The sequence below is a fragment of the Budorcas taxicolor genome, chromosome 2, assembly GCF_023091745.1.
Source record: "Budorcas taxicolor isolate Tak-1 chromosome 2, Takin1.1, whole genome shotgun sequence".
Taxonomy (NCBI): Eukaryota; Metazoa; Chordata; class Mammalia; order Artiodactyla; family Bovidae; genus Budorcas; species Budorcas taxicolor.
Window position 1 is genome coordinate 71,604,051 of NC_068911.1, and position 15,897 is coordinate 71,619,947.

Here is a 15,897-nt window from a genome sequence, read left to right on the forward strand (position 1 = left end):
CGCACCCCAACTCTGAATGAAACCTCAGAATAGAATACTTTCCCTCACCAGGCCAATCAAAGGGATAGTTACATACCTTCTTGGTCTCGCGAGACTTTTTCAATATCTTTCTGCAGTCTCAACAGTTTTGATTTTATTGAAGATGTCTGTCGCTCTTTACTCATTGCATTTTTAGGATCTTCTTCCTTTAGGAAAAAAGAAGGAAGTTTAACAATTTCAGTGGAAAAAAAGGAAGAGTTGCTACTCCTAGTTGCACTGAGACTTTCACTGCTACATTCTAAGTTAACTTAATGGAAGGAAAAAAATAATAATAAAACCAGGATAATCTTTGGTTTTCCACAGATAGTTTTACTTTTTTAGACCTGCTTAATAAGAAGACATCTTGCTCACAACTGGTAAGTATATAGCCAAGAACTTACTTTAACAGAAAAAATCACCCTTGGAAAGTGAATGTTACTATAGCTATTTCATAGACGTGCATGGCTCACCAAGGTCAGGGGCATGAGAGCTTTAAGAAGACTAGCTGGTTTAACCAGGACCTTTCAGTTGAGGGGAAGGAGGGCAGAAGTTACTCCTTACAGGAGAAATGGCACAAGCAAAGGATAGAGGGAGGATTTTGTGTGAAATAAAAAATAAACATACCAGTTGCTTGAGCAAATACAGTGAGAGAAAAAAATTATCTAAGTAGTTTAGGTCAGATTTGAGGGCTGAAGTAGAAATTTTATCCTGTAGATTGAGAACTATTAATTATGTGAGAGCTTTCATAAGCATTATTTCCAGAACTGAAAGAATAAAGATGCTAGGACACAGTGTAAATGCCTAGTAACAAGTCAAAGAGCAAATGTCCTCTAGTGATATGCAACTTAAAATGATTAAAACCTTTGTGTGCAAAAACAAAAAGGTGTTAGGTCTGGTGGGGGGGGGGGTGGCTGATCATGAATGCAGTAGAGACAGAAATCTTGGAGAAAGAGGGAAAACTGATGACTGAGGATGGAAGTGGAGGAGTCAGGACTTATCTGAAAAGGAAGGAGAAAGACTGGGACCCTAAATATTGGTGGAGAGAATAGCTTTAGAAAGATTGTCCTGAAGAAAGGGAAGCGTGGCAATTTAGAGCAAAGAGAATACTGTAATAGCCTTTATAAAAATATAATGAGATTAAAATATTTAATCTATATGCTGTGTTCAGTTCAGTTCAGTCGCTCAGTCATGTCCAACTCTTTGTGACCCCATGAACCGCAGCACGCCAGGCCTCCCTGTCCATCACCAACTCCTGGAGTCCACCCAAACCCATGTCCACTGTGTCAGTGATGCCATCCAACCATCTCATCCACTGTCGCCCCCTTCTCCTCCTGCCCTCAATCTTTCCCAGCATCAGGGTCTTTTCAAATGAGTCAGCTCTTCGCATCAGGTGGCCAAAGTTTTGGAATTTCAGCTTCAGCATCAGTCCTTCCAATGAACACCCAGGATCTTCTTTAGGATGGACTGGTTGGATCTCCTTGCAGTCCAAGGGACTCTCAAGAGTCTTCTCCAACACCACAGTTCAAAAGCATCAATTCTTTGGCACTCAGCTTTCTTCACAGTCCAACTTTCACATCCATACATGACCACAGGAAAAACCATAGCCTTGACTAGACGGACCTTTGTTGGCCAAGTAATGTCTCTGCTTTTGAATATGCTATCTAGGTTGGTCATAACTTTGCTTCCAAGGAGTAAGCATCTTTTAACTTCATGGCTGCAAACACCATCTACAGTGATTCTGGAGCCCCAAAAAATAAAGTCGACACTGTTTCCACTCTTTCCCCATCTATTTCCCATGAAGTGATGAGACCAGATGCCATGATCTTAGTTTTCTGAATGTTGAGCTTTCAGCAAACTTTTTCACTCTCCTCTTTCACTTTCATCAAGAGGCTTTTTAGTTCCTCTTCACTGTCTTACCCTAGTTCATGTGAATTCTGCAGCACTCGATAAAACTCAGTCTACACTTACTGCTAATGTCTATAAAGTTATAAAGTTAGATTTTGGAGGTGTTTTGCTTTAAGAACATTATTGCTGTTGTCCAGTCACTGTCGTGTCTGACTTTTTTCTTTCCTATGGACTGCAGGACACCAGGCCTCCCTGTCCCTCATTGTCTCCCAGAGTTTGCCCAAGTTCATGTCCATTGAATCAGTGATCCAACCATCTTATTCTCCCCCTCCTCTCCTCCTGCCCTCAAAATTTCCCAGCAGGGAAAGATTCAGGGTCTTTTCCAATGAGTTGGCTCTTTACATCAGATGGCCAAAGTATTGGAGCCTCAGCTTCAGCATCAGTCTTTCCAATGAATATTCAGGGTTGATTTCCTTTAGGATTGACTGGTTTGATCTCTTTGTAGTCCAAGGGACTCAAGAGTCTTCTCTAGCACAATTGAAAAGCATCAGGAATATTAAGGATATTAGGACAAGCTTATTCTCCCAGTTGGAGAATCAGTCCATTCTCTTAGAAAACGTACATAGTCATTAGTTCTGGTGCAATTAAGTGACCTAAAAACCAAAATTTCCCCTGGGCACATCAATTAAAGATAAACCATTGTGGCTGCTTCTTTATGTTTCAATAGGACCTTAGTCAAATTTTCAAGGAGAATGACCCTAATTTTATTGACAGGTTAGCTTACAGAGATATTTTCACAAGAAAGTAATAGATGTGTTTTATTGTACATTGTCTCATCTCGGGCATCACTTACACTATTTGGAAGGAAAAAGGTACTTTCCCCATATAATCAAATCTTCCTTCCCACTTTCATCTCTATCTTTGTTTCTGCTTTGAACAGACATTGCTATTGCTAATTTACTTTGTCTTTCATAGGAAGCTCAGATCAATACTCTGTAATAACCTAAATGGGAAAAGAATTTGAAAAAGAATAGATACGTGTATTTGTATGACTAAGTCACTTTGCTGTACACCGGAAACCAACACAACATTGTTAATCAATTATGCTCCAATGAAAATTAGTTTTTTTATTAAAAAAATTAAATATTTGCTTCAGAAATGAAAAGATTCAGTCTAAGATCCTCTTTGACTTTCTTCCCTGGCAGAGAATACTGAAGACATATTTTCATCACCCCATCTGTAAACCACAGTTTTTAAACTCAGGCAGACTATAAAAAGTCAATATTTTAATTTACAAAACAACGTTTCTTTTACAATTGCTCTCAATTAAAAAAAGAAGGAATCCCTCATTATGAGACTAAGGTTCCCCACAAATGAAACCTCCTTCCATCCATACTTACAAAGTAGTCAGTTAATAGGAACTCGGATTTATTTTCTGTAGATGAGACTGTGGTTTCTTCCATGAGAGCCTGGATATCTTTTTCGATGTCTATCTTGCTGATGGCACAGTGAATCTGCGTGTGGCACTGCAAGGCCAAGGAAAGCAGAACAAGGTTGCAGAAGACACGTTTCCTGCCAGTTCTTACCACGCACACCAGAGACGGCAAACTCTCTACTACTCACTGTGGTCAAGGTTTGGCCAAAAACAGAAATATGTTGGGAGTACTGGTTTAAGTTATTACACAAGAGTTGAATTCTTTCCTTCTCCAGCTCCAGGATGCTCTGAAAGGGTAAAAAATGAAATTACATCAGCCCTCTGTTATATTTACAAAACTAAAGGCGCCCACCAAGCACTAACACAATGAAGAAAGTCTGAGTGAGCTGTCCTGTTTGTGCCCCTTGATCCAAACTGCAGAGGGGGCAGGTTCCCAGGAGAGGAATGGATTTGGTGTCTGTCTATTTATCCTCCATTAGGATTAATTTCAGCTTCCCTGGTGGCTCAGGGGTAAAGAATCCATGGCAATGCAAGAGATGCAGGAGATGTGGGTTTGATTCCTGGGTCGGGAAGATCCCCTGGAGGAGGGCATGGCAACCCACTCCAGTATTCTTGCCTGGAGAATTCCATAGACAGAGGAGCCTGGTGGGCTACAGTCCACAGGGTTGCAAAGAGTTGGACATGACTGAGCATGCACACATGCAGGATTTTCATTCTCATACTTTCACCGTCTTTTCTAGGCCAAAAGGCACACAGGTGGATGCCATAGGTTACCTGATGTTCACAAAGAAGGGGGAGAAAGGAATCATTTGAAATCATTTGTGCATTCCAGAAAAAGAATGAAGCCCAGTAAAAGCCCTTCTGTATTTAGGAACTGTAGTCAGACACTAAATATTTCTAGAATTGTTTGCAGCGCATACAAGGCATTCTGTTAGTCTTTGCAGGGACAACGATGATGAGATGCAAATTCTCTTCTTAACGAAGCTTGTGTGATGAGACCAGAACCTTAAAGTCTGACCAAGTCGTTTTCCTGGCCTGGGAGTTCAGAGACTACTCTTTGAAGGTGGGGATACAGCCTTCTCATTATGTGTGGGATGAAAAAATTCCACTCTTGGAGTTTTAGTTGGCTTGTTTTTTTAACTGGGAAGTATCAATGAAATTGTGGAGGTCACATTTGGCTTGTCAGCCATTAACATTTTAGAAAAAGTTAGTTATTAGGCTCTTGCCACTCACTGGGAGCCAAGCTGTGGACTGCTTATTTTGAGGAAATAGAGAAGTTCAGAGAAGGCTGGGTCAAGTGGAATACACCCTGGGGATTCCTAGGCTATGTTGGGGACTGCAGGAGGCTGCTGGGTATGTGCCCAGATACTGTGGGTTTGACAGAGGTGGCAGGTGTCCAAGACATAATGCCACATTCTGTTTCTGTAAGGACAAGGCCTGGGCTTTCCCTCTTTGTCCAGAGGCTGGGCTGGTTCCTCTCATACCTGCCATTCTGCCTCACCCCTTCCCACAGTAAAGAGCACTCAGCAAGAGTCCTTCATGAGGAAGAATGCTGTTGTGGGCAAATCAGTGGCTAACATCACCAAAGAAGTAAGAGGGGTGGCCTGTATTCAGCCCCTTAGGTGGTGTGGGGGTGTGGGGGCATCACAGAGGCCACTGGCTTCTCTCATCCTGCTTCTCAGCACACCTGCAGGAGCCACTGGCCTGTCCAGTACAGTGTTCCTTTATATCCCTGTATGTAGACTGCATTCATATCCTGTTGTTATTTCACCTGTGGTACATAGTCATTAAATTTTTAAAAAAATTGTGTAGCTGTTGCGTAAAGCTTACCATTTTCTCCAGTTTCAAGTGGTCAGTTCAGTGTCATTAAGTCCATCCAAATCATTGTGCAACCACTACCACTATCCATATCCAGGATTTTTTTTCATCTTGCAAAACTGCAACTCGGTGCCCATTAAACAATAACTCCCCATTCTCCTTCCCCTCATCATCCCAGCAGCCACAATTCTACTTGCTGTCTTCTATGAATCTGAAACTAAGTGTCTCATCTAAGAAGAATCATAAAATATTTGTCCTTTTGTGTCTGGCTTATTTCACTTAGCATAAAATCTTCAACATTCATCCTTGTTGTAGCCTGGGTCAGAATTTCCTTCCTTTTAAGGATGAATAATGTTCTGCTGTCTGGAAACACCACACTTTACTAGTATACAGTCATTTTAATGCTACTATGAAATGCAAGTGGTAGAAGGTTGCAGTAACTGTGAACATCTATGTCAACCACATGCAAACTTTGATCCTGTGCCAAGTGTCTTGACTTTTGAACTGGGGAGTCCGGAGCTCTGCTCCCCAAGGCCATCTTCCTTCTCTAGTCAGAATCTGCACAATTTTTATAAGTCAATGGGAATGATAAACCTTTTGTTTCTGCTGTTGGTCTCCTGAGTCTTTCTCCAAAATCTCAAGTACCAGCCATTTGAATGTGCCCTCTGTCTCCCAGATACAGGATTAAAAAGACCCAGAAGAGTAGCCTAGTAAATGTAAACGCTTCTTCACAGGGCACAAACTCTACGCCTCCTCTAACAAATACGTAAAATAAACTCTGCTCAGTGTCTTGGACCGCAAGTGAGACCGTCTTCAGAGAGAAAGAGTCTTTACATTATAGAAGAAGATCTGGAAAGCAGCTGTTACAGTTTAGCACTACAAGCAAAGGACAGGATGGAAAACAAAAGCCAGGTTTGGGAAATACATTGAATCCCCACTGGGCAGCTGTTTCTTTACTATGACAAATGCTGAGCCACTAGCATCAGTCTGAGACTAGAATAATCCTGTCCCTTGCTGGCAATGGTAATAGTTAAAAGATTTTAATTACATTTCATGGAAATCGTTAAGATGATCTATGTTTGCTCATGAAAAGAGGCTGAGATAAATTCCACTGTGCAAAGGGGAAATCCATATCTTATTTAATGAATTATTGCTTTCTATTATCTTGTTCTTTTTGTATAAAATAAGGTGCAGAGAAGCAAGAGACTCTGGAGGAGTCAAATTTTCCTCATGTGTTTTCACAACAGCATGTGAAAGGAAACTGCGATCAAGGAGTTATCAAGGAAGAGCAGATGGAGAGGTTGTCTGGGCCCAGGCTTCATGATAATTCACACTCTTCATTCATTCTTTTCATTTCCTGCTGTTCTGGCCTTCCGGTTAGAACTACCCAGGGAGCTTGGAGGGACTTCATTTTCATCTAAATTGTTTTCCTGAAACTGATCAAAGAAATATCTTGCTTTTTCTTGAGCAGAAACTCTTAAACTTTACTATGCATAGCAATCACCAAGACCCCTTCCTAAAATCATTCAGAAGTTGTGACTCATCCCATGTAGGCAGGCACTCAGAAATCTACATTAAAAAAATTTTTTTTTTTAGCCTAAAACTTCTCATTCCCAACTCAGGGCTTAAGAGCCAGTTTATCCTCAATTTTATTTATTTATTTTGACTGCCCTGCACAGCACGTGGAATCTTAGCTTTTCCACCAGGGACCGAACCTGAGGCCCCCTGCAATGGAAATGTGGAATCTTAACCACTGGACTACCAGAGAAGTCCAGGAACCTAAATTTTAACAAGCACACTAGACGTTGTTCTGGGGCCATAAAGGGCTATAAGAAAATACATTTTAAAACCATTTCTAATTCTTCCACCCAGAGAGGACCCCTGTTAACATTTTGATATATTTTACTCTGTTGAGGTATATATGTATGTGTGATTTTATATTTCTAGTTATCAACCGAATTATTCAAATTGCTATACTGTTTTTTCACTTAACATTGTTCATAAGCAGTTTCCAATGCTATTAGTTTCCAAAACACTGTTTTAATTAATAATCCCTTGTATAGAATGTATTGATTTATTTAGCCATCTTCTTAACATTGCCACTTGTATTGTTTCTTCCCTTTTACTTTTAATGTATTTGAACGGAAATATGTGTTTTGTTTTTCATTTATTTCCTTAAGATGGATTTATGGAAAGGAAATTAGGTTTTTCAACCCAGGTTCTAAGAGAGAATTAAGCCCTAATGTCCTAAGGCATCTGCTGTCTGCACTGAGTTACCATCTCTCCATCGCATCTAAAGTGGTATTAGTTTCCATCATCCTCGGGGAACTGAGAAAACACCCACTCACATTATTTTCTGTGTCCTGTGGCTCACATGAGGAACACTGGTTGAGAATGTGAACATTTTTAGGATTCTTTGCACTTATTGCAAATGGTTTTCTAAAATAATTCCTCGAGTAAATATTACCAATAGCAAACATTTGATTTGTGGTCATTTTTGATAGAGTGGCTATTACTGTTTTATTTTGGCCTCATACATTATTTTATTTTGCACAGTTTGCAAGATTTTAGTTCCTGACCAGGGACTGAAGCCAGGCCCACATCAGTGAGAACACAGAGTCCTAACCACTGGACCACAATGAGATTCTTATTATTTTTCAAAATATATTACAGGTTATTTCTGCCAACTGAATTGTTTTTTCTTGGAAGGTAGGAAGTATGGATTGAACATATAATTATGAAGTGATGACTCATTTTGACATATATTTGTGGAATTGGTTTCATTTCTTAATATTTGCACTTGAAATTTTATAATATTTTTCACAGTTTCTAGTAAACTGCCTTGAGCACAGTTCAGTGAATGTCCTCTGAAAGAATTTGTGATTCCAGTCTGGAGAATCAGACCAGACAGAGGAAGAACAGCTGGCGAATGGAGGAAAATAATGAAATGGAACAACCCTGGTGGACCCATTTCTATCTCCCACACTTCTAATAAATTCTCTTTTAATTGAGTTCAGCCAACTTTCATTATATGCCTTCATGAATATCACATGTTACTCCTGTCATTTGTAAACAACAGAGAGTAAGAATACACAGTGTAATATGTGAATCAATGACTTGTTGGTATAGACTCAGTATGTACAAGCCAGGGAAATAGTAAGGAAGGGAATCCTTATTGGTTAAGGTGAGGCAAGGATGACTCAACAGGAACATCTCAAGTGGGTCTAGTGGGGCTGGGTTTGGCATTCCGGGGGCAGAGAATAGCTCAAAGCCAGAGGAGCAGTTTAGAACCTAATAGAACTCATGTGGGATAAGAGGGACTGTGTGAACTCATAGGAAGAAGGGGTAATGTTCCAGTGTTTTCCAGCACGGTGGGGGCAACAAACCAGGAGACAAAAAAGGTGAAAGGAAACCTTTCTTTTCTTAATGGAGATTCTGGCTTCTAGTAGATTCTCCATGTGATTTGGATTCTTAAAAAAAAAAAAAAAAGAAAACCTAGGATCGTAAATATTTTTAAAGCTGAACTGAATGGAGGTTTTTTGAAATAAAAGTAAATGTACATCTGATCACCATCAGAAAGACTTTATAAGTGAAGAAGATAATGTCCATAATGTTTCAATGTAAAAGTAGGGACTGCTGAAAGTGGGGTGTGGTGGGAAGAGAAGGTGGAGGAAGACCCTAAAAGAAGAAAAAGACTCTGAGGAAAAGGAAGGCGAGACCCAGTAAGAGCCTCTGGTAAGGGTAGTTAGTAACAGCTCCATCTAACACACCTTGAAGGCCAGCTAGGTGTGCGCTACACCAGGACGTGTGCACTACATCCTGGCAGCAGTAAGAACCACAATTATCCCCCATTGCTGTGAGGTAGACAGGAGGGTGAGGTGGATGGAGACGGAGAGGTTAAATGTGTTTCTCATAGCCCTTGAAGGGTGCCTAGGAGCAGTGATTTCTCTCCCACACAAAGCCTCCTTGGAAAAAGAAAAATAAAAAACCAGGAATGCATAACTTACCTGGAAGCAATTTTCCAGTGTGTTCTCCCATTTCAGTCTGGTAGAACAGCTTGCCACGTTTTTTTGGTAGTAATTTTCATCTTCTTTCGATAACTTCTCGGTTGATTTTTTCAGTTTATTGAGGAGCTAAAGTAAAACATCAGCGTCACATATTCAGGAACACATTTATGAAAGTCTTTGGTAATTCCAGAGAAAGAATTACATGCATCCCCATGATGAGTTTCTCATCTCCCAGCTAAAGTCACAAACAGTAACAGTAGATGATGAAATCAAACATCTTTCTCAGAAAACAGGGATGTCAGAACTGAAAGGAAGCCTAAGGCCCTTTCAGTAGGATTCCTTCAGTTTTTCTATGAGGAAACAGAGGTCCTTAAATATGATGTGATATGTCTGCTTTCATCAGATGAGGGACGAGGCCAAATGACAGGTGAGGAGAAGCAAGTTCAGATCAGGAAGTTGCAACTCCAGACTGTAATCTACTGGTGATTCTTGTACTCTTATTTAGTAAATTCTTTAGTCCTCGGTATTTCTTACGGGCACAGGTAGTTCAGTTCAGTTCAGTTCAGTCACTCAGTCATGTCCGACTCTTTGCAACCCCATGAATTGCAGCACGCCAGGCCTCCCTGTCCATCACCAACTCCCGGAGTTCACCCAAACCCACGTCCATCGAGTCAGTGATGCCATCCAGCCATCTCATTCTCTGTCGTCCCCTTCTCCTCCTGCCCCCAATCCCTCCCAGCATCAGAGTCTTTTCCAATGAGTCAATTCTTCGCATGAGGTGGCCAAAGTACTGGAGTTTCAGTTTTAGCATCAGTCCTTCCAAAGAACACCCAGGACTGATCTCCTTTAGAATGGACTGGTTGGATCTCCTTCCAGTCCATGGGACTCTCCAGTATCTTCTCCACAGGTAGAGATTTGTACAATTAGATAATTTGTAGAACTGGCATTAGGTCTGGAACATTCTGTCACTTCACTATGTAAACTCTGCAGTATAACTCTTGAATCAAACTTCAGGATTAGAGTCCTGGTTCTTACTGCCGGTGAGTTACTTAAACTTCACAAGACACAGTTTTCTCATCTTTGTGATGGGCATAGCGATGCTCCCACTTCATTGTATTGTTTGTTTTCTGTTTTTTTTGTTTTTTTTTTTGCTTTTGGCCACACTGCATGGCATGTAAAAATCTTAGTTTCCCAACCAGGGATTGAACCTGCTCCCCCCGCACTGGAAGCGCGCAGTCTTAGCCACTGAACCACCACAGGGGAATCCCCACTGTGTTGTCTTGAGGAGTCCAGCAGGTGATGCAGGCACACTGCTCAAAATTTATCAGTAGCATAGCACTCAAAGACAAGGGAGCATTACTATTACCAGTGAAGAGCCTGTGGTTGTTCAGTCACTCAGTTGTGTCCGACTCTGCAAAGAGCCTGATACATGCCCTTCTTCACTGTAAGTTATGGACAGCTTGACAAATGCTTTCCTACGTTTGTCAAATGGGAAATCTCCAGCTTCCCATCAGGGATCCTGATTCCCGATAATCTGCACCTTAACTAAGAGCCCCCCTGGCCGATCACCCTAACTGGCCATTCTGATGGTAAAAATCAAAGTCATACAAAACTCTCTGGACCAGGATAGCTTGAATTGAATCCTCAAAATCTCACATCTTTGAGAAAGGGAGACATTGCATTATAAGAAGGATTCTCAGCCTTTAATATGCCTAGGAATGAGCAGACTTTCTTGGAAATTTTCAGGGTCCCACAAGTAGCAATATTGATTCGGTAGTTCTCTAGTGGGACTGGGAAATCTGAATTTTCATTGCCTCCTCAGATGATTCTGAAGCAAATGGTCCCAAGGGTCCCTCTGATTTAAGCAGTTTAAGAGTTTCAAGGATAGAGATAAATGTTTTTAAGAATGCCCCTCTTTATGTTTAAGGACATTCTAACGAACATTTCAGTAATGAACATTCATCCAAAATGCTGAATGTTAACACCATTCACTATTATTCCAGTTCACATGCTGGCCATTCAGCTGTCCCTCAGCTCTGATGTATGGTTTACTCAGGACATGGTTGGTCTTGCATATCAAGTGTAATGAGCCATGTATCCATAGAGACATGAGCTTGTGAATTTTAGCCTAATAATGATACAGAGAAAGACTCGAATGTGCACCATGCTATACTTGGCCGAGTTATTGTTCTCTGGTTCTTGTTGAGTGTGCCCAGGCCCCTAGCAATAAGAATGGAGTCGCTTTGGAGGTGACAACCCATGTTGATCAGCCTGCACTATATAACTATTGACTAGAAGTTTCTGCTCAGCAAACTTACAGCAAATAACCCCAAACAGATACAGAAGAATGGAGACTCATACTCTAATTTAAGAAACTTTTCAGAAACTTTTCTTAAATTTGTCAGATTAAATACTTTTTCTGTGCTCTTTTCTTTCTCTTGGAACAAACATCTCATCCATCCATTCATTCATCAACATTTCTTGACACCACGACTGTGTCACGTACTAGACACTGGGAATAGATAAAGGGATACATAGGCTCCTTCTCTAGTCGGGGACCAACACAGACCATTGCTGTTCTGTGTGATAGATCCCAGGACTAGAGAAGTATCACAGAGTGACCCCTGTGTGAATAAACCTAAAATGAAAGTAGGAATTGGTTAGGCAAAGTAGCTTGACGTGATATCAAAAGCACATTTTTGGTGAGCTTGGAGCACTCAGTTTGAGAGGAAGAACAGGAAGTGAAAGTGCTGAAGAGTTAGGCAAGGATCAAGTCAGGGAGGGTCTTAAACATAGAGGAGTTGTTCCTTAGTCTGAGGTCGCCTGGGTGTATTTTCAGGCTTTTTAAAGGAGAGTGATACACTCAGATTAAAGTTCCAGAGAAGTGAGCCTGGCTTGTATATGGGGAATAGCTAAGGGGATGCAGCACTGAAAGCCGAGACACCAGTTTGTCACCTGAAGTAACCCAAGTAGTGATGACAGTGGCCTGGGAGGGAGTAGTGGCTGTGGAGAGAAGTATGCGCAGATAATTCAAGAATGATTTCGGCTAGGACTCAGAATTGGGAGGATATGGTGGATGGTAATATTCAAAGATATGAAAAACAGAGGCATAAAAAATACTTTTGGTAGAGGGGAGGGATGGTTTTGATTTTGGATATTGAGTTTGTTTGAAGTGCCAGAGTGCAGTTTAGAAACTGGTTTGGTTTGGAGATATAAACTGGCGTATCATCGGCAGAGACATAGTAGATGGAGCCTTGAGGAAGTATTTGTTGAGTAGCTGTTGTTATTGAGCACTTGATATTGAGAGTACTGTGTCAGACTCGAGATGCAAGCCGAATAACACAGAATGAGGCCCAGGAGGGATATCATCAGACACAGCAATATGGACAGTTCAGGCAGAACAAGGGAAGTCCATAAAGCAGCTTAAGAAAAAATTGACAGGGAAACCAAAAGAGTAAGATTTGTTGAAGTTGAGAATATTTCTAGAAGGGGAAATTTAATGGTGATTAACGCCTCTATGAAATTAAATTGAATCAGAACTGGAAAGCACCCATTAGCTTTAGCAACAAGGACCACATTGTATTTAAGGTAAGAACATTCCTAGCAAATTGCTGGGGAAATCTTGGTGGTTGCTTTGAGAAGTGAACAGATGAGGAAGTGGAAACAGAGCACAGATAACCCTTTCAATGAATCTTGCTGTAAAAACAAAGAGGGACTTCCCTGGTGGTCCGTTGGTTAAGACTCTGCACTTCCAATGCAGGGAGGCATGGATTCAATCCCTGGGCAGGGGTGGGGACTAAGATCCCACATGCTGCACAGCACAGGCAAGAAGTCAAAACATAAAGAGATGATATGTGGAGAGGAACAGGACTGTGGTCATGGAGGGCGTCTCCCTGACTCTTTCTACTCTCCCGAGATGGAGGGAAGTTGAGAAGGCTGATGGGAAGCAACTTAGAGAGGAGTCTGTCTGAGATCCAGGAGAGAAGGGAATAATCAAGGGAAGGGTCACTGAGAGGAGGCGGGGATGGGAGTCAGAACGCAGGATGAAAAGCTGGCCTGTCCCTCTGCGCTGCAGCAGGCAGGCGGCCGTGCTGGCCGCTGTGTTCTCTGCGACGCTGTAGGTGAGATGGTCTGCCGAGAGCGGATGATGGCGACCGAGTAGTGAGAAGCTTGAAAATGTAGCTCAGCTTCTGGGGAGAGTAAGGACTGCTGAGCAGGAAAACAAGAAGGACTGATGAGCGGCACCAGACCAGGCCAAGATCATGGGCAGGCCTCTGCGAGAGGCAAAGATGAGTGCCGCCTTAGGTGTTTAGCCTTGGGACTAAAAGTGAGAAAGCTACCAGATAAAGTGATGAAGGCGGTAGGGGTCTGTGATGTAATGACAGCCAAGGGTTATAGTTAGCAGGACCAGCTGGAGAAAGGTGGAAGGAGGATCACAGACTTCTGTCTCCCAGGAAAGCGGCTAATGAGGGAAGGAAGCAGAAACTCAACACTTGGCTGCCCATGCTTTCCCCCTTGTTATTCCCTGACGTCAGTGAAGAATAGCTTCTAATGAGGGCCCCGAATGCCTACAGCAGGGTCCCAGAGCTTAGGTTTTTAACCTACTTTGGTTTTGCCTCCTCCTTGGAAGCTATCTCATTATTTAATCCTTGTTATTATGATCATTTCAAACTGTGAAGATTGACACAAGAACCCTACAAAATCTTGCTAACAATGAATTTAAGTTATTCAGCTAATAGTTTCTCAGGTGAGATGGAGTTACTCGGTGATGACAATTCTTGTCTTCTTTTAAGGATGTTTTGGGTTGCAGTGTGTGGCCTGCATTTTCTTAGAGGGAGCCCATCTTTAGGGGAAGATATTGACTATTTCAGAAGTTTCCAGTCTGGGGTGCACATCACAAGGGGTATGCAAGATAATTAGTATCCCAATAATATTTGTGTTCATTTCTGCATAGAGTGTTCCAGCTTGCTCTTATTCAATATGTGAATTGATACTGGTGCCCACGCATGGACAGTTGAGGATTCTGGAGGGAGAGTGGAAATTTTACAACATGAGATGCTGATGTGGGTCCTTACACACATTTCTTCACTCTCAGTATCTATGTACATGTGTCCATCACAAGGAGTCTGGATCATATGGATTTGCAGATGTATTATCTAGCTTTATTTATTTATTAATTTATATTTTTGGTCTCACCACTCAGCATTTGGAATCTTAGTTCCCTGACCAGGGATTGAACACGAGTCCTCTGCAGTGGAAGCTCGAAGTCTTAACCACTGAACTGCCAGGGAAGTCCTCATCTAGCTTCAGTTAGGTTCATACACAAAATTGACACATGCTTTATGCAGATTTCTGCTGTGAAGCTATAGGTTGATGTTAACAATGCAAGCACGAGAAAGCCACAGGAAATGCTAACAATACAAATGCAAGAAAGCCACAGGAAAACGTCAGAGCTCCTGCTTTCTCCAGCTCAGGATGACGGCTGCATCATCACCCATGTGAAAAGGTGAAAACTGGCGTGATCTAATAAGAGCTGATAAGAAGCTGACCAAAAACTTGACATTATAAGAGGACATACTAGAAACACGAATTTATATTTCACTAAAGCTGAAACTCTAGTACTTTGGCCACCTCATGTGAAGAGTTGACTCATTGGAAAAGACTCTGATGCTGGGAGGGATGGGGGCAGGAGGAGAAGGGGACGACCGAGGATGAGATGGCTGGATGGCATCACTGACTCGATGGACGCGAGTCTGGGTGAACTCCGGGAGTTGGTGATGGACAAGGGAGGCCTGGCGTGCTGCGATTCATGGGGTCGCAGAGTCGGACACGACTGAGCAACTGGACTGAAATGAACTGAACTGAACTGAGGGTTAAGGCTGAACCTTGTCCCACATGTGTATTTTATTTGTAAATGTTGCTGAATGACTATATGAAGTCATCATGATCAACTAATCACTGAAAATATTATTTCATTTTTACCACATCCTTCAAATATTTCCACTTTTTTATGTTTTATAATGTTTATAACATTAATATAATATAAAAGTATAAATAGGATATACAGGATAGGTAAAGTACATTATATGTTATGCATATGTATATCTTACTTATTTGGAGTATGAGCTTATTTGGGGTGTTTAATAGTGCTCCTTATCAAAAACATTGGACACTGGTTTTCTTTGTCATCTGTTGATAATACCTTTCAAAAATATGTGGAGACCAGGAATAACTTTGGATCCCATCTCATACTCTGCCACACTACAGCTCTGCAGAGACCCCACACAGAGGTGGAGTCAGCCAATTCTCCTGTGTTCACAGCTAACGGCAGGAAGCTCATCCATCGCTAAGCCACATGTACTCAGCTGGCCATGAGATGTTACCTTCTGCTTCTCCTTCTCAGTTGTAATCTGCTTGGAGCTTTCTACAAGATGGAAAAGTGCTTCATGCTTCTTGGTGCTAACCATCAATTTCTTCTTGGCCTAGAGTCAAAAACATACAAGAAAAGCAAAGAAGGATCAGAAACTAGTGTCAAGAGAAAAACTCTTCTGTTCTGGAACAAGTTATATTCACGTGCTAGCTTGAGTGATTGTGTATTTTTAGTTCTTTATTTATGCCCTCACCCCAAAATCTGCTAAAACACCACAGTGGCTAATATTTTGCCCTGAGAACCGTTGTATATTTTTTCATTGCATTGAGTTCATTCAAGAGGGTCATATATTTTGTTAAATCATTGAAGGCTAAGTCTACAAACCATAATTGAGGTCATTTTAA

The 15,897-nt window shown here is 41.5% G+C and overlaps 1 protein-coding gene across 1 annotated transcript in view; it reads right to left on the minus strand.

Moving 5' to 3' along the window:
• The window catches only part of NOSTRIN (nitric oxide synthase trafficking), a 63,313-nt gene that overhangs the window by 10,254 nt on the left and 37,162 nt on the right, over window positions 1-15,897 (minus strand). The window contains exons 7-11 of the mRNA XM_052635658.1: window positions 15,507-15,605; window positions 9,124-9,249; window positions 3,487-3,585; window positions 3,264-3,389; window positions 77-185 (exon numbers count right to left, since the gene is read on the minus strand). Coding sequence (XP_052491618.1) covers window positions 77-185; window positions 3,264-3,389; window positions 3,487-3,585; window positions 9,124-9,249; window positions 15,507-15,605 — 559 coding nt within the window. The remainder of the gene's footprint in view (window positions 1-76; window positions 186-3,263; window positions 3,390-3,486; window positions 3,586-9,123; window positions 9,250-15,506; window positions 15,606-15,897) is intronic.